The sequence below is a fragment of the Mandrillus leucophaeus genome, unplaced genomic scaffold (assembly GCF_000951045.1).
Source record: "Mandrillus leucophaeus isolate KB7577 unplaced genomic scaffold, Mleu.le_1.0 Scaffold277, whole genome shotgun sequence".
Taxonomy (NCBI): Eukaryota; Metazoa; Chordata; class Mammalia; order Primates; family Cercopithecidae; genus Mandrillus; species Mandrillus leucophaeus.
The window spans coordinates 1,778,105-1,797,654 of NW_012102887.1; the positions used below are offsets into that span (position 1 = coordinate 1,778,105).

At 40.2% G+C, this 19,550-nt stretch overlaps 1 protein-coding gene across 1 annotated transcript in view; it reads right to left on the reverse strand.

Annotated features, from left to right (window-relative positions):
* Positions 1-364: 364 nt before the first annotated feature.
* COL4A3 (collagen, type IV, alpha 3 (Goodpasture antigen)) overlaps positions 365-19,550 on the reverse strand; it is a 161,494-nt gene continuing 142,308 nt past the window's right edge. The window contains exons 42-52 of the mRNA XM_011984974.1: positions 17,432-17,617; positions 16,470-16,600; positions 12,537-12,609; positions 11,635-11,706; positions 11,421-11,546; positions 10,485-10,583; positions 7,590-7,799; positions 6,086-6,263; positions 5,844-5,958; positions 4,211-4,383; positions 365-3,364 (exon numbers count right to left, since the gene is read on the reverse strand). Coding sequence (XP_011840364.1) covers positions 3,280-3,364; positions 4,211-4,383; positions 5,844-5,958; positions 6,086-6,263; positions 7,590-7,799; positions 10,485-10,583; positions 11,421-11,546; positions 11,635-11,706; positions 12,537-12,609; positions 16,470-16,600; positions 17,432-17,617 — 1,448 coding nt within the window. The 3' untranslated portion in view covers positions 365-3,279. The remainder of the gene's footprint in view (positions 3,365-4,210; positions 4,384-5,843; positions 5,959-6,085; positions 6,264-7,589; positions 7,800-10,484; positions 10,584-11,420; positions 11,547-11,634; positions 11,707-12,536; positions 12,610-16,469; positions 16,601-17,431; positions 17,618-19,550) is intronic.

A 19,550-nucleotide genomic window follows, 5' to 3' on the forward strand; every position in this document is an offset into this window, starting at 1 on the left:
TCTGTGACCCACACCCTATTCGTACACTCCCTGCCTTTTGAAAATTGCTAATAAAAACTTGCTGGTTTTATGGCTCAGGGGGCATCATGGAACCTGTCGACTTGTGATGTCTCCTCCGGATACCCAGCTTTAAAATTTCTCTCTTTTGTACTCTTTCGCTTTATTTCTCAGACCAGCTGACACTTAGGGAAAATATAAAAGGACCCACGTTGAATATCGGGGGTGGGTTTCCCCTGATAGATCATGGCCATTTTTGTATTCTTCTTCATAACTTCTGTATTGTCTATTCTTTTTACAGTGAACATCTGTTATTCTTACAATCCAAAAAAAAATTATTTCCATTTTGGAAAAAAAGGACCAGTTTCAATTTAAAAAATGTTTATTCTTAGGCAATACAATAAAATAATATTTTAGATATAATTACAGAAATATTAGTACATTAAAATATTATAATCTTGTCAGGATATAACAATATAAAATATTCAATATATTTTAAATATATTTCATTTGGTTATAGAGTAAATATTAAATTAAGTTTAGTAGCAGTAAGTTACATTTGATACATAGAAAATCTTTGTAAGTTAGCCATCAAATTCAAATGTAAGCATTATTTTAATACTTTCATAAATAAGTTACTTAATAATATTTATCTTGCTGAAAGACTTCTGAGAAATCTGTTATTTTAGCACACTGTGAAATTCCAAAGTTGAAGCCCCAATTTTAAAGACACAGTTTACATTTTATCTGTAATATTAAATCTTCATACTTGTGTAAGCTACTCATAAGCTATCTGGAAAATAATGCATATGAGCTATAACTTAGTCCTGAAGTACTTCTAAGTAAAGTCTTAGAAGTACGACTGAACAGCTGTTCATATGGCTTCATTGAAATTTCAGGTCTTAGCATCACTTGTCTTCCTCAGAAGTTAAATACTGATAAGAGGGCATGAGAAGATGGAGGCCTGAGTGGAGGCCAGTGGTTTGACATTAGCACCAGTCTAGAGCTTTTACTTATGAGTAAAAGTAGATGACCTTAGAGTCACCTGTGAGTTTGAACTTTAAATAGAGACATGGATGGAGCAGCTGTAGCCAGCCGTACTGGGTAACTGCCTGTAGAGTTGTTGCTTGGGTATTTGTCTAGAACAGGTTTTCTCAGTATTTAGAGTACATCAGAATCATGTGGTGGGCTTGGTAAAACATAGATATTTCGGGCCCTCCCCCAAGAGTTTCAGATTCTGTAGGTCTGGAGTGGTCCCTAGAATCTGCATCTGTGACAAGTTCCCAGATGATGCTGATGCTGCTCTTCCAGGGACCGCACTTTGAGAACTACTGGCCTACGGTAAGTTTGTAGAGATTAGCTAGCTCCATATGCCGCTATAGTACACTTGGGATAATGGGACATTTTTAAAGCAGAAAAATTTATTTGTTAAGTGAATCTAAATAAGTGAAATGCTGCATATCTTAGTTGAGATGTAAAAATGGCTTGACAGCAAACACATGAGCAGTGAAGGATGTAAACCATGTGAGCCACGGCCATAGTCTATGCTGTCCTCTAGGTCACGTTTTTCACTTACAAAGCAATTGAGATTGAAGCAGTAGCCTGAATTTAAATATCAGCACCACCAACTCCACCTAGGTAGATCAGGAAGCATCTTCAAAGCTTTGTCTCTTGGTGTCTGGACTCTAAGACTCATCAAATAGTGTTATCATCAAGTATAACACTAGTTTAATGTTTTGTAGATCTTGTTTTTTCTGCTATTATTCAGACCTTATCTTCTCTTGGCTTTTCTAGGAGAAACTAGAAGCCCTGGGTTTCCCTAGGCATAGACCTTATTTTTAACCTTTACTTGAGGCTGCTGAATTATCATAATGAAATATAACAGCAGTGAAAAGGAAGAAAAAACAAGAGGGGAGGGAAGCTACTTGTATATGTGAGATTCTTAACAGAGCAATGAGTTACTTTTTCTGGGATATTAGATCAGAAACAAGTCTCTTTTTTCTCTTAGCATCTCTGTAGGTTAGTAGTGTCTGGGACATGCTTGGTGCTGAATAACATGATTGTTAAGTTGAATTAAGTAACCTTGGGAATGTATCAACACCTTGAAAAGTGGGTTTTAAGACATACAGCAGCCAAATTATACAGTTTGATACATTAAGATTTTTAAACAATGGACTCTTTCAATATGGTTTGTAAGAATATATGACATAAAAAGTGTTGCTTTTTTTTTTTTTTTTAAACAAAGGAAGAATTAGAGAAGTAACAAAGGAATAAATCTGTAAAACCTAGAGTGATGACATATTCAGAGCAATGAAAAAATAGATTCGGAGTCTGATAAACCAACAAATGCCTTAAGTTCATTCGTGGATTATTGAACTGCTCCTTTACATAAGATATGCACCAACATTTATGGGATGAGGATAAAGTACACATTTCATAAGTAGTATTCTTGTTATTTGTGTGGGTATGCTGGTAAAAGAGAAGTTAAAGTTATACATATTTCATAGTATGTATATAACAATATCCTTTTAAAACTAATTCACTAAGGGGGAAAATTGTATATGCTTTGAATACAAGCAGATTTTAGAGCTACAGTGAAACGATTTAATAAACAAAAAAATCTTTAAAAACCAACAAAACAAAACCATACAGTATTTCCAACAGTATTATGGTTCCATCAGGGAATCCCCCTTTTGCCCTTAGCAGTGGGCATGTTTGAAACATTCCTAGAAAATCCATGAACCTCAGTTCAGTTCTGTGTTCCATCAGGCCTTACGGTCCTCAGCAGGTCTGAAAGTCCAGTTCTATACACAATGCTCCAGGATACCACATGCCCCCTTCTCTTCCCCTACCCAGGGTCTGAAGTTTCATGAAGGGGTGGTGGGGCAATCAAACACTGATTTAGCCTCCCTGAGTCTTAAAGACAGGAGGAGGACAAATGTGGGAATCCAGTGGGCCAAATATTTCATAACTTGTAGCATTCAAACTTCATACGATCACCATAGTGACAGTGCCTTGGATGTAAGTGGAATAGACTTTTGGTGTTATTTTGTGAATAGTTGCTGCTTTGCCACAGGGAACTTTGAAACAGCACAGATTGGAGACCCAGATCACAGAACTGACTTGAAAGAACTGCTTTGTTCTGTGGGGAAACAAATTGAAACTTTGTACTGAGTCACCATGGAGCAATATTGTTTGGTTAAAGAAAAATACCTAAATAAAAGCATGCTCTGTCATTGTTCCTTAGGATGAAAAATAGCAGTTCTGCTGTCTTTTTTAGCTTTAGTGTCTTTTCTTCATGCACACCTGACAGCGACTTATTATTTTTTCTAATTCTCCAGCTTTCACAGTTGATGGAATAGGCTTTCTGAAATAAAAACAAACCAAAAAAAACCCCTCATTGATTTATGCATAAAAGGGAATTTTTGCTGAGTTTGAGTTTTATTAATGAATATTGTCACTATTTTGAAATTTATTACAGGGCCGGGCGTGGTGGCTCATGCCTGTAATCCTAGCACTTTGGGAGGCTGAGGTGGGAGGTTCACTTGAGGTCAGGAGTTTGAGACCAGCCTGGCTAACATGGTGAAACCCCATCTCTACTAAAAACACAAAAATTAGACAGGTGTCATGGCATACGCCTTCTATAATCCCAGCTACTCAGGAGGCTGAGGCAGGAGAATCACTTAAACCTGGGAAGTGGAGGTTCCAGTGAGCCCAGATCGTCAGATTGTGCCACTGCACTCCAGCCTGGGCAACAGAGCAAGACTGTCTCAAAAAAAAAAGAAAGAAAGAAATTTATTATAGGACTATTTATCTTTATGGAAGAAGTATATTTCTGAAAAGGCATATATGGTGGCATTTTATAATTTTAGTCATATTTCAGCAGCATTAAAGAAACATAAGCCTTGATGAAAACTTACAGATCATCTTTTATGTAATAAAAACTACTCCCACCCTTTAAATAATCCACATTATTCGCAAATCTTTCAATACAGTAAATTCAGATGAGAGATCATTTAGTGTGATTGCATCAAGTAATTTACTCTAAATTTATATACAAATGTTAAATGTGTTTAGTAATGACAAAACACTGATTTTGTCTTTATTGGCACAGTAGTACAAAATTATGGCCACTCCTTGACCCGAGAACACAGGCAACTTTCAACAGTTCTGCAATTGAGTCATCAGATTCAGCTTGATGGTGAATAGTTACCTGAACATTCTTTCTGGGTTTAATGAAGCCAGCCAGAAACTGTAGGAATTTGAATAGTAGTTGCACGTTCCTCTTCCATGACATTCTAGAAACGGGCTGGCTCGGAATTCTTCCAGGCAGGAGCCGGGGGAGGCCAGTGCTTGCCCGGTGCCCTCAGAACCTGCACTTGTGAACTACCACAATTTAAAAAATCTGAGTAAACACTCTGTCCACTGGGGTTCAAATGTTCAATTCTCTACTTTTTTTTTTTTTTTTTTTTGAATGAATGGGCAACTGTGAGTAAAGAAGGGGAAGGAATGATCATCAGTGATGCTACAGATTAGAAATAACCACCTATGTGGCCAGGCGCAGTGACTCATGCCTGGAATCCCAGCTCTCACGCCTGTAATCCCAGCTCACTCTTTGGGAGGCCTAGGCAGGCAGATCACTTCAGGTCAGGAGTTTGAGGCCAGCCTGGCTAACGTAGTGAAACTATGTCTGTACTAAAAATACAAAAATTAGCTGGCATGGTGGCGTGTGCCTGTAGTCCAAGCTACTCAGGAGGCTGAGGCAAGAGAATTGCTTGAACCCTGGAGGCACAGATTGCATTGAGCCAGGAGGTGGAGATTGCAGTGAGCCAAGATTGCGCCCCTGCACTCCAGCCTGGGCGACAGAAGGAGATTCTGTCTCAAGAAAAAAAGAAAAAGAAAAAAGAAAGAACCACCTGTGTGCAGCTATGACAGTCATCACAGTCACACATGGCCATTCCATAGACTTCTTCACTAGCATTTACATCTGACAGTTTTTTCTTTAACAGACTGTCCTTCTTTGCTTTTATCTCTGTATGAATGTGAAAGGGGCACAGATTTTGGAGCAGACAGACCTGGGTACAGATCCTAGCTTTTCCACTAAATAGTTGTAAGACCTTGGGAAAGTATTTCATTCTTGTTTGTAAAACTGTAGATGATAGAAATTACCTATCAGAGTTTTCATAAAAATTACAGAGAATGTATATAAAGCAGTTATCTTATAAAAAAATAGGCATTCCAGGCTGGGTGCAGTGACTCATGCCTGTAATCCCAGCACTTTGGGAGGCTGAGTTGGGTAGATCACTGGAGGTCAGGAGTTTGAGACCAGCCTGGGCAATATGGTGAAACCCTGTCTCTACTAAAAAAACAAAACAAACAACCCAAAATACAAAAATTAGCTGGGCCTGGTGGCACACACCTGTAATCTCAGCTACTCAGCAGGCCGAGGCAGGAGAATCACTTGAACCTGGGAGGCAGAGGTTGCAGTGAGCCAAAATCACTCCACTGCACTCCAGCCTGGGTGACAGAGTGAGACTCTGTCTCAAAAGATAAAAATAATAAAAAAAGAGGGATTCCATTATCAATCAATGGCAGCTACTATTCACCTAAATTTCATAAGAGAATTTGTAGGTAATCTCCTTCTGAGAATTCTTTTTTTAATACTCCATTATTTACCAGAAGTAAAGAAAAAAAAGTGTATTTATAGATTTTCAAGGAAATGTCTATGGCATGTTGCACCCACTGACATCAGGCAGCATTGACCCTGGGAACCACATTTTACCCAGCATAATGTAACATTCTACGGGTAGTCTTTACTATAAAACTCCTGTTCCTTTTCTCCTCACCATGATGAACGAAAATCCTTTCCAGAGAGAAATCCAGCCGTGAGGACATGGAGGAATGTTAGTGGTTTGGCTGTGAACGGCTATGGCGATCGCAGGAGCTTCACAAACAGTGCATCTATAACATGAAACAAAGACTATGGCAGCATTGCCACTTTCTGCACTGTGATGTGCTGCCTTACATTCCATTACAAGGGAAGCGATTCACTTGGTCCCATTGTAAAACTAGGGGATTGGATTTTTACCTGCTTATATAAGGCTCAAGGGCCCTGCCAGTAATGGGAGCCATGTTCATTGGCATCAGAGCTGGTGTTGACAGCCAGTATGAATAATCATTTCGAGATGCGAAATTACATACATCATTGACATTGCAGAATAAGAATGGCATTGTGGTAAATCGCTGCAGGCAGCTGCCCAGAGTTCCTAATGAAACATCAGACTGAGTATCACTTTCAGTAAGTTAAAGTTATTTTCGGCATCGCTAGAGAGAAGCTAATTAAAACGTAACCTGTAGCAAAAGCTGGACAAAGACAACACAAGAGTTATCTGCAAAGTGTAGTATTGAGAAGTTTTCATACTGATAGAAATCAAAGATCCAATAGGCAAACAAATCTTCTTTCTCCCACCTTTAATACTTCCTGTGGCTCTTTCTTTTTTTTTTTTTCTTTTTTTGAGACGGAGTCTCTCTCTGTCGCCCAGGCTGGAGTGCAGTGGCCGGTTCTCAGCTCACTGCAAGCTCCGCCTCCCGGGTTTACGCCATTCTCCTGCCTCTGTCTCTTATACACATCTAGATGTGTATAAGAGACAGGTAGCTGGGACTACAGGCGCCCGCCACCTCACCCAGCTAGTTTTATTGTAAGTTTTTAGTAGAGACAGGGTTTCTACTAAACCAGGATGGTCTCGAACCCCTGACCTCGTGATCCGCCGGTCTCGGCCTCCCAAAGTGCTGGGATTACAGGCTTGAGCCCCCGCGCCCGGCCCCCTGTGGCTCTTTCTAATCGATCTAGAACATGGGGGCTAGCATAGGTCAGCTGGGATAGTGTTTTTGCTTCAAAGTATTCCCACTTATTCATATGTACGTAATAGCTAATAACCAGATAAAGGTTTAGAAAAGCTATTATTTGTGAGATTAAAAAGCAAACGGGTGGGCTGGGCATGGTGGCTCACACCTGTAATCCCAGCACTTTGGGAGGCTGAGGAGGGAGGATTACTTGAGCTCAAGAGTTTAAGACAAACCTTGAAAACATAGCCAGACCTCGTCTCTACTGAAAATCAAAAAAATTAGCTGGATATAGTGGCATATGCCTGTAGTCCCAGCCATTCAGGAGTCTGAGGTGGGAGAATTGCTTGTGCCTGGGATGTTGAGGCTGCAGTGAGCCGTGTTGCACCACTGCACTCCAGCCTGGGTGATGAAAGTGAGACCCTGTCTAAAAAAAAAAAAAAGAAAGAAAAAGAAAAAGGAAAAACACCAAAAAGATAAATGCAGACAGGTGGTTTAGGGGGTTTTAGGGGCAAATTGTTTGCAGTGAATGGGAGGAGCTAGGCTGGCATTCCTGAGCTAGGCTCCTTCCAGCATTTTACATTCCAGAATGAAAATTAGGTCAGTGTTGTTTTATTTGCTCTCTTAAAAAGTGCCAGGAGATACTCAAGGTTGTTTACACTTAACTTCAGAGGGAAGCATCCTAGGCTATAAAGATTTACAATCTGCATGTGGAACAACACAACTGGCAGATGGGACTGGGACATTACCGAGGTCTTGTCCGTGGGCTCGTTCATTCCCTTGTACAAAGAGAAAAGAAAACCCACTGTAGAGTGGCGCGGTCCCCTCTGGACATGAAGGGATTGCTGTGGTTTGACTGTGTCGGGTGAAGACAAAGCCTCTTGTTGTCCAGGTTGCAGGTGATCCACTGTCTCCACGTTTTCCTTTCAAACCTGGCAATCCATCTGATCCAGGTGGTCCTTCAAAAAACACATTCTAAATGTTGCAACACACACAAAATCTTAAACTCGTTTTTCAAAGTACTAATTTAAATATATGTTGAGTCCCATATATTGAAAGAAATCCTGGAGAAGAGTGGCTTATAAAAATGGCCAAACAGTATTATTAAATGTTAAACAGTTTATCACACAGTGCCTCTTCTTATCAATCTTTGTGTGAAAATCTGATGAGTTTTTTGAGATCAGGTCTTTATCTTTGAATTCCTCTGTGAGGCCTGGCACAGTGGCCTGCCTGCATCTGGTAGGTCTTATGTATGTTTTTTATGAATACATGAATGAATCCTCCTACAATGTGATGGGGGAAAAATCCAATATCTACAACTTAAAGTCTATTCAAGTAGATCATAATAAATTACTTATGGTTTTGATAAATTCACAAATTATTGCAACATTGTCTACAATAAACAATTGCAGAAAACACTGAAAGCTCTTTTTAAAGGTTCAAACTTCAAGAAAGTTTTGATCAGTTTGTTAGGAAAGTAAGAAGAGAAGGCTTTTTTTTTTTTTTTACACTGTAATAAGGGTTAATTTATTTTATTTATATGAGTTAAAAACAAAGTAAATGGTTTCTGTACATTTTTCTCCCTGTGGAGAAAGACTTTCTATACTTTGGAGTACGGAGTTGGACAAGGCTAATCCACACTTGTCATGTTCTAGATAAGGACCCGTGAGCTGTCCTCTCTTCCATTCCTCTTGAACTTCCTTCTCCTTTCTTTCATTGAACCGCTATTATTTATGGTATTGGCATTGGTTTCCACCTCCTCACCCCCATCCATTTGTGCAGCCACTGTACTGACTCCCTCCCCAACCAGACTTGGGCCATGGTTCTTTAGGGTCCTAAGGAAGCACAGAGAAAACAGAGCCGGTTAGACTTTGGGCCTACATCATCACAGGAATTAGTTTTGTTGTCCACAAACATCCATGCCCCTGGGAGTCAGGCATTGTCACAGTTTAGTCCTGACTCAGAAGTCAGGACTTCCCACAGAAATCTGTAAAAGCCCCAATATTATATATCTTTTCAATTTTCTCTGAATTCTGCCCACTCTTGTCTCCTCCAGGGACCTTGAGTGGTTTTTTGAAATTAAAAATAGGCCACATCCAAATTCTCCAGTCTGATGTCTTACTTGAAAAATCCAGGTTGCCATGGTTTTAATATATTGGGGAGACACATTTTTCTGTTTTCCTAACCCCTGCCCTCATTCAGAGGGGGTATAATTGACCCCAAACAAAAGATGCCTCCTGATCTCTACACAGGAATTGGAAAGTGATTAGCTGAGCAGGGCAGGAACTGGAAGTGAGCTTTTATACAGATGTGTGATATCCAAGGCATTTCCGTATCTCCAAGAAGGGGGCCAGGGCTGTCAGTTTATGCCAGTGCAGTTTGACTCTTAGATCCCTTTGTCATTCTTAGATCCCTTTGTCATCCTCCAATGCTATGGAGATAGCATTCAGTTCAATGCTATGGAGATAGCATTGAACTGTCTACTTGCTAATTAATTCTCAACAAAATTTGTATTGCAGTGCCCTTGCTCTTGCTGTTGCCCCATTCTTAGGGCATTGAAGCCTTGGTCATTAAAATTTTTAAATTAATAGAATTATTAATAAGAGTGTTTTATCACTTCAAAAACCACACATTAAGGAAAGTTGAATGATTAATAGTACTCCACTGTGCACCCGCAATACTAAATCATATGTAATTATGCAATTAGTATTATAATATTAACATCGTATTTGAATTTTTAAAAATTTAAGTCTACAGTCTTTACCATTTTAATATAGTAGATCTGAGCATCATATATGTCAGTAAATTCAGAAATCACATTTAGAATTTTTCTTGCTTTAACAAAGTCAGCAATCCTAAAAATAGAAGATTTGGACATCAAGGTAGTTTCCAGAAGAGTGCTTTGAAACGTTTGCAGAAGGTAGATGTTGATCCAGGTGTCAAACTGACACATACAGCATATGTTCAGAATAAAACACTATATGTAAGAGGCCCCTTTTCATGACACACATGAATTGTTGAATTCTATTCAAGAATGGCTTTTTTTTTTTTGAGACAGCGTCTCACTCACTCTGTCACCCAGGTTGGACTGCAGTGGTGTGATCTCAGCTCACTGCAACCTCCACCTCCCAGGTTCAAGCGATTCTCCTGCCTCAGCCTCCCAAGTAGCTGGGATTACAGGCACCCGCCACCATGAAGAATGGCATTTTTAAAAGATGGCTTTCTTAAAAAAGGATACTAAGTTGCTCTTCTATGCATACCAAGGTAATATTTTTCTAGCTACGTACTTATGTACCACTCCTATAAATAATAATTATTAACTAATTACTCCTATAAGTTATTAAAAACAGGTATTGGCCTTTTTGAAAGAAGAACACCCATAGGACTTACTAGTTCTATTTGTCCTCAGGCTAAACTGTGCATCAGTTTGGAGCCCATCTGACCAGCTAAGAGGTCGGAAAAATAGTATGTTCCAATAATTCTTGATTCTCATCTTCCAAATTAACATTTGATCCTTGGCCTTTGGTCTGATCTGAATAACATAAACTCACAGGCCTAGATAACTCATATAGTCACCCACTCAAACAAGACCTCTTTATGTCTAAATAACACTTCTTCAGTGAGGAAACAAGCTGGGTGCTTACCTGGCTCTCCTTTAGAACCTTTGTTGCCTTTTTCTCCAGCTGGTCCAGGAGTTCCTGGTTTTCCATCCTTGCCTGGCTTACCTCTTGGCCCACAGGGTCCTAGGCAAAAACCAACATTGCATTGCATTTTATCATATAGGATGAAAGATAAGGTGACCAACCATCCCATTAACCCAGGACTTTCTCAGTTTCAGGAATGAAAGTCCTGCATCCTGGGAAGGTCCTCAGTCCTGGGCAAGCTAGGATGATTAGTCACCTAACTTGTTAGCCCCACTTCCCAGAAAACAAGGCTCTCAAAAATGAACTATGAGGATACTTAATGCAGCAGTTTAAAATTGTGCTGCAATTTTGATTTATGTTCTTCCAGAATTCACTATGTCCCTGAATTGATCAAACTAATAAGTAATCTCTTTATCTCCCAGGTGATTCAGACACACTTAAGGCGTAATCATTCCATTCAGAAGCCTAATACAATATGCTCTGCTTATGTAGAGGGGTTAGTTCAATTTCCAAACACCAGTATTTTGAAAAGATTCCTAAATCATTTTTTTCTAATACTTTGCTGTACAAAGTGTTAGAAAAGTATAAATTCACAGAACTCAGGTATATTCAGACAATCATTTAGAAATAGATCCCCAAGACTGACAGTTGTCAGAGGAGATAGACATACTTTTACCTTAATAAAAAATAAAAGACAAAAACATGCTGCCCTAAAGTGTATTTGTTCAAGTTATACTATGTACGACAGCTTTCAATAGATTCCAAGGTCTTTTATTTGCTGGTCAAGGGTAAAATGAGCTCAATCCTAAGACTGTGAAAACCACTATCATGTTCAACATTTTCTGTGAAGTTGTATCAGCTGTTTCCAAAGCAGTTTACAGGTATTTTGGTTCAACCACTTCCTACTGATCCAAGTCAATGCTGCCAGTCTCACACCTAGGTTTCCAGGTGGCCCTGGTGGCCCAGGTTCTCCCTGCATCCCTGGTTCTCCAGGTGTGCCAGGTGGCCCTGGGCTTCCTGGAAGGGAGATAATCTTAAGTGTGCCAGGGTCTCCACGTATACCTGTTGACATAAACATAAGAAGACGATGATGGCTTCACGGATGCGTTACCTTTCTTCATTGAGATCAATAGTAAGGAAATTTATTTACCAGGTGGTCCCATTGGCCCAATTGGTCCTGGAGGTCCAATGGATCCTAGAAATCCAGGATTACCCTTTTCTCCTAAAAACAAACAAACAAACAAAAACACAATGTGATTCCACTTAGATCAATGGGTCTCCTAGTTCTTCAGGTTGATGATTGACTCTAAGGACAAATACTAGAAGTGTGCCTGGAGGCTCTGTCCTGTGGGTTCTGTCACAAGGGCTACAATTTCATTTTTGTTCACGTAGGTTTTGGCATGTCGCTGGGACCCAGTAGTTCATGCTTAATGAGTCTGTAAAGAAATATATTCCAGAAGCAGGCATTAAGAACTTGTATTTTAACATTGAAGGGGAAGGGTCCTTAAGAGTCCAATTTTTGAGTTTAGAAACCAATTTCATATTTAAGGTAAGATACAAAGTCACATTAAAACCTGTTTTACCATCTGGTGAATTATATTGCTTGGTTGTCATAGTTATCTACTTTCTCAGCTTATTACTCTAGCTTTACTCATAGCCTAGAGTTAGTTACATCAGGAGTTCTCTTGAGCACATAGAGAATATTTGCTTTGTGCAATATTGTTGTTTTAGTATTGGATTCAACTGGATATTCTGTGTCTTAAATGGAGTAGCCCAGTACTGCCAGCATGAACTAATAAAGTGGTAAGATTTCTCTTGGAAGCACAGTCTTTGACACAAATAAAAGAAGGTTACTGAGAGCCATTCATTTGGAGAAATACTCTATTTTAAAGAATCTTGAAATAGTATAGTGGAGCCTTCCTACGTCATTCATATCGAGGTCCTATTTGTACTAACCCCAGCTGTCTGTACTTCAACAAACACTTGTGTGCCCTAAAATATAAATTGAGGTTATTGTATTTGCATATAAAGAGCAATACACAAAAACAGTACCTTTCACGCCCGGAAACCCCTGGAATCCAGGATCACCTCTGAGTCCTGGAAGACCTGGAGTACCTGGTGCTCCCTATATTTCAAAAAAAGGGAGCAGAACCAAAACAAATCTTTTAAAATTACTAGATTCACAGCAGTTTTTTAAAAATGCAAATAGGGTATAATATTATGTTGGATGAGAATAAGCTGAAGTTAGCAGACATCATTTTTTCAATCAAGGCTATAACTCCTTTGGCCGCTTAGAACCTTTCCTTAGGACTATCATTTTAAAAGTAAAATAAAAGCATCCCTTAAGCCCAAGAGCAAACATACCTTCTAATGTTGGCGTATGTTGTTTTAGTATTGGATTCAACCAGATATTCTGTGTCCTAAATGGAGTAGCCCAGCACTGCCAGCATGAGTTCTTATTTTTTTTATTTTTTTGAGACAGAGTCTCATTTTGTCATACAGACTGGAGTGCAGTGGCATGATCTTGGCTTACTGCAACCTCTGCCTCCCACATTCAAGTAATTCTCATGCCTCAGCCTCCTGAGTAGCTGGGATTACAGGCATGCACCACTACACCTGGCTAATTTTTGTATTTTGAGTAGAAACAGGGTTTCGCCATGTTGGCCAAGCTGGTCTCGAACGCCTGACCTCAAATGATCTGCCCACCTCAGCTTCCCAAAGTGCTGGGATTATAGTAGTGAGCTACCATGCCTGGCCCAGAATGAAAATTATAATCATCTGTATTTATAATTGTTGCAAAGACAACAAAACCATTGTTGAGTTACAGCACCCAAGCATCATTCTAACTAAGCTAGCAGAGCCATAAATTACTCTTGACCATGATGATAGGAGAAGTAATGTCCAGGGATGGGAGTGTACAGGGGTTGTCAGGAGAGAGTATTTGACAGGCATATTTGACAAGGATGCAATAATCTAAGCGGGAAGGAGGTGCTCTCTTCTTGTGAGGCTCACATGAACTGGTCTTATAGCCAGGAGATGCTGAAGCAAAGCCATAGAAGGAGGGAGGAGGGAGCAGGGCTTCTGAAGAGAGCTGTTTGTCAAAATGTATGCTAAATCTACTTTCATACTGTCCATATGAATTGAGATAATGCTATTACCTGAGAATAATGGGCTTTGAAGGTCGTGAAAATGCCAAGAATAAAACTGGCCTTGAACCAGCTATCTTTGGAGCAAGAAGACCAAAGAAGGAACCATCTGATTGCTTGGATAAAGTGTTGTTAAAGAAAGAAGAGAGAGAAAACAGAACCATCTGGTCAAGGACTTGCTGGCTTCTCATTTCTGCCTGTTCCTCTTGAGGCTGAGGTAACTATGAAAAAGAGCATGTTGCCAGGGTTATCCCTGGCAGCAGGAGGGAGCTGTTAAAGGCCCCAAGCCAGTTGAGACATCCATCAATAATTATCTTTCAACTGTAAGTATAGAAGCCTATGAATGACCATGAAATCACCAGAGGAGTTAAGTAAGATCATGTTTCCAAACCAAGCTTTATACATCCCAGTGTCCTTGGAAGGTCTTTAGATGTAACTGTGGATCAAATTGGTAACTTTCAAAGAATCATGGAGAACATGAGAGACACCTACAGACTGAAGATGGGCAAATATGTCATTTTTCAAAAAAAAAAAAAAAGAACATTTAAAAATAGATTCTGGAAATCAAATACCAAGACAGCTTAAGAGTGATTCCTAACAATGAGCTATGGCAAAGTACCTCATTATGCATCACTGATGAGGTTAGTAGAGGACAAAATGAGTTATACCGTAGATGTTCTGTACATTGACAATTTACATGGTAGAGAGAGCTGTGCCATGTGCCATGGTAGCTCTCTCTACCATGTTTTTGTGGCCAAAATGGCTGCTGCATAGAGGAACAAGGATAGATTTAAAGCTTGGTGAATGACCACATCAAAAGGCAGTTCATTAAGGGATTAATTCCAGCTTGTAGAGAGAGAACTCTGGTCACAAAGAGCTGCTTTGTAAGTGTTTCTTGGATCAGCAAGTGATGTCCTCCCTCTTCTTAGTCTAGAAAACCAGACCTCCATTACCTGACTCCTGCTTAGCCCTCCAGACTCCTCTCAAGGTGTCCTCATTCCCACCTCAGCTCCAGTAATACAGTTGCATGTTTGTCACTCACACACACCCATTGTCATTTTGCTCAGAAAGCTCCCTTCCTCCACCCCACCCATACCCCTGCTTTTCTTATTTTCTTGGATAACTCCTATGCATCTGTCAAGACTCAGACCAGGCATCAGTCTCCTCGGGGAGGGATCTTTCCTGAGCGTCTTCCCTCTACAGTCTGGATTAAATACCCTTCCTCTGTGTCCCCATAGGCTCCTGCATTCTTCCTACCACACGGTGGGAAAATGGCCTATCTCTGTGCCTATCACCCTCACTTTATTGTGGGCTGCTCTAGGGCAAAGGACTGTAGCTTTTTGTTTTTCTGTCCATTGGTACAGAGTAGACACTCAGGTATGATCCCTGAGTCACATTCATCTATTCAACATCTGTCTCCAAGGATTTGATGTAGACAGAGGGATCAGCTCGTCTAATATGCTGCTAAGAGAAAGCTAGGGATGATAGCTGTGGTGTTGAGAGAGAGAATATGAATTGAGAGATCGCAGGCTGGGCGCACAGGCCTAAATGAATAAGACAATGTCTAAGATTGATAAATGTAAAAGCTCTACACTTAAGTCCCAAATAAACATCAATAACAACAAGCTAGGCAAGAAATAATGAAGAAAACCTAGTAGCAGTTCATGAGGAAAAGGCCCATGGCCTTTAGTTGATTACGAGCGCAATGTGGAGACAAGCAGATCAGCCCAGTGGCCCAAGTGGAATTTTAGGTCTGATTCCTAAAATGACGACGTTCCAGACAGTAGACTCGTCTGTCCTTTTGCCACTCCCTGGGGTATTGACTTCCAACTTCTGGAAGGCATTCACTCCAGAGGCTATATTTTTTAGGGCAATAATGAGAAACTAGGGTGTATTCAGTATAGAGGCAAAACTGATAAATGGTTAAACTGAATTTGAAAGAACCAAGTATTTATCCAGGAATAAAATAATTGGAAAGAAATGGCAGTTAGCTAGAAACATTAGCAGGCATTTGGGGGGCAGAAAATAAATAGGCATTTACAGGGGAAAGCAGAAAACTTCAGAAGCATATAAGTAGAGGAAAAAGTGACAGTGTCATTTAGAAGGATTCTGAACTCCCAGCTGCTTTTTGAAGATTCCGTCACTGGACTTGTTCAGGGTCTAAATAAGCAAGGGTCTGGAATGCTGTAGAGGTGAGTCCCATACAGACCAAAGTTTTGGAGGCCTCTTAGAGGCCAAATCATTCCAACTCTGAAGATTTTTTGATTTTCATAAACTTTTGGACTGTGTTCCCTTAGGCATACTACACAGATGCATCAAAAATTGTAAATTTTACATTAACATTAACATTAACATTAACACTAAGTCAGTGTTAATGATATGGTTTGGCTGTGTCCCCACCCAAATCTCATCTTGAATTGTAGTTCCTATAATCCCCGCATGTCCTGGGAAGGATCCAGTGGGAAGTAATTGAATCATGGGGATGGTTCCCCCATGCCATTCTCATGATAGTGAGTGAGTTCTCATTAGATGTGAAGGTTTTATAAGGGGCTACCCCCTTCACTTGGCACTAATTCTGTCTCCTGTTGTGGTGTGAAGAGGTGCCTTCCACCATGATTGTAAGTTTCTTGAGATCTCCCCAGCCACGCAGAATTGTGAGTCAATTAAACCTCTTTTCTTTAAAAATTACCCAGTCTTGGGTATGTCTTTGTTAGCAGCATGAGAATGGACTAATACAGTTAACAATATCGACAATATATGGTATAATGTACAATATAAGAATAATTATAGTAAGTGGATATTGAATTGATAATGAGTCAAAATAATTATTCTTACTCACCAGATGACCTGGTGGTCCCATGTCTCCTACAGTTCCAGGTGGACCTTTTGGCCCAGGGTGGCCCATAGACCCTTTGTCTCCTTTTATGCCTGTTACGTGACTCCCTGGAGGTCCAGGGGGACCAGGCTCGCCTGAATTCATGAAAAGTCTGTCAGTATTGCCAGCCAGGGAGCTTCGAAGGTTCTACCTAATTAGTGATTGTTTCTAATGAAGTATAAACCCTTTACTTAGCATTACCACAAACATTCTTTCCCCTGGGGTATGTGATGGGATTGTGGTAAAGACAGGATGAGATGATGCCAGTGAAGCACCTGGCACCCACCAGCAGGATCTCCTTCTCCCCAGTGAGGGTCTGTTACAGCAGGGTCTGTGCCTGCTTCCCTAGAGCCTAGCCCAGCTCTAGGGATTCAACAAATAGAGTTGAATGAATGCATCACTGTCTTTTAGGCTAATTAATTATTATTATTTTTTGAGACAGTTTTGTTCTGTTGCCCAGGCTGGAGTGCAGTGGTGCAATCTCAGCTCACTGCAGCCTCTGCCTCCCAGGTTTAAGTGGTTCTCCCACCACAGCCTCCTGAGTAGCTGGGATTACAGGCATGCACCACCAACCAAGACTGGCTAATTTTTGTATTTTTTAGTAGAGACAGGGTTTCACCATGTTGGCCAGGCTGGTCTTGAACTCCTGACCTCAAGTGATCCGCCCACCTTGGCCTACCAAAGTCCTGGGGTTATAGGCATGAGCCACTGCGTCCAGCCAGGCTCATTGATTTACTGACTACGCATCCCTCAAACAGGCTACCTTGTCTTGACAGTTGCTGGGTGTGGGAACCATGGGTAGACGGGGAATGGAGATGACCACAGGGAAAGAAGAAGCAACAAGGTAACATGAGGAGGAGGTTGAAAACTTTTGAGGTCAAACATGATTTTTGTTCTTTTATGCTATTTAAAAGTAAACCCTCTACCTGGGCTTCCTCTTAAGCCTGGTGGACCATGATTTCCTTTCCGGCCAGGGATAATTGCACCGGGCAGACCTGGTGGCCCTGGGAATCCTTCTATGCCTGTGGGCCCTCGAGGCCCAGCATCTCCCATGGCCCCTTTTCTGCCAGGGAGGCCAGGAAAACCTGGGGATCCCCTGTCTCCTTTAGCTCCTGCAAAGAAGAAGGCCTAGTAAGTTTCTTTAATGGCCATATGGTTGGGTTAGAGTTCTTGGCTATCTTTAATAATGTAAGTACTTTGCTTAAAAGTGTTCAGATTCAGAATATATATTTCTAAAATATATATTTTATAATATATTGCTGGTAAATGCAATATAGAGCTACAAAAACTGAGTTGAGACTCAGTGTGTCTCCAACTAGCTGTCCGATCTTGGCAAATTCACTTCAGATTTACTTACTATTACAAATTTTGATTTTCTTATTTTAAAAATGGAGGTAATACCTGTTCTAGATAATTATTTCAGATCAAGTGAGATAACATACAAACATAAAAGCATGGCATAAGCTCTAAAGTGTTACATAAACGTAAGCCACAGTTACTCTCAGCTGATGAACTTAATCATGTTGACATTGTTGAGTCACTGATAATCCGTTAGAGCGTAAGAAGCTACATGGCATAGCACTGATGTGTGCATTTGAAGTATTATCCAGCTAAACCCAGACAAAGGAGCAACAAAATTGCAGTCTTTATTCTGTCCTTTTGCTAACTTCCCCACACATCCCCCATAATAGGAATAGTAGTGGCAGGAGGTTTGGATTTACCAAAGACCCCCCAAAAAGGTCACAAGTCAATACTAATATTTTTCATCTTAGAAAACCTTCAAGAAATTGTGCTTTGACATTCATGAATGAAAAATATTGTATGAATTGAAAATAATGTCTCCCTCTTCTCTCCCATCTCTATGTTATTCTAGAAGCAGTAAATGGCATGAAAACAGGAGATAGATGTGCAGAAGGAGAGAGAGAAGGAAGGGGAGGCTAATAGCTCAGGCGAGGGCTTGGGGAGTTATTATATAGTAAAGACTTACAATGAAAATAAAATTGATGAATATTGACTATCTAGCCCTATGTCTATTCACACCCTTTAGCTTTTTAATACCTGTAATTTATGCTTTTAAACGAAAGTGCTTAGATGACTTCAGTTCACTCCAAGCTTTGTAATACTGTATTTGCATGGCAATGACCTGAAGCACCAAGATGGCTTGGATTATATATTTCATGTTCATTAAAATGATTACATGCTCTGCAATATGATTTCATTTTAGGATTTTGGAGAATAAACTAATTAAAAGGATTCATACCTTCCAAGTCTCAATGAACTCTTCTCCATATTTAGTTATCCTAGAGGGATTGAGGTGCATAATCATTCACTTACATAATTAGGCTATTGGTTAGTTTTAAGGCTTTTAAACCTAAGGTATGACCGTTTTATACCAAATTTTATTTCCACTTAAAAGCTAGTGTTCTCATTCCAAATGGTTAAACTGTGAGTTAGCCTGGGAACATGAAGAGCAACTCTCCTTTTGACCACAATTCTAAAGCTACACCGTGGAACAGGAAAAGCCTTCATGCTCATTGGTAAAGGAGAGTTCTGAGAGATGTGGGAAGACTGAGCTCAACCAAAAGAACAATCAAACCAGTAAGAAACAAATGGGAGAGAACAGCTCTTGTCTACTTTTACACTTTAACTGTTTTGTCAAAAGTGGTTCCTGCCCGACTGAGTTTCTCATTGGCATCGAGCTATTCTTTGCTGGTTCGCATGAGCATCAATAACTAGGGCCCTTCAGTGTGCTAAGCCTCTTTGCTAATGAAATGCTCCCATTCACAGGACCCATGGCTGAGACAGGTCAATGAAATGTGCAGACAATCTGATGTTTCTCCTGGAAGGTTTGACTAGAAAATGGAAAAGAGTTAAAAGAAGCTGTTTATCTTGTAAAGCACTGATATGAGAAATCCAGAGTTGCGGCCTGCCAAACAAAAAACTTGAAATACTCTGAATGACATGTTCAGTAAACTGCCATGTCTGAGATGTTGAGAGACTCTCTGGGTAGCCTTTAATAAACAATAGCATGGACCGCAAGCTGGA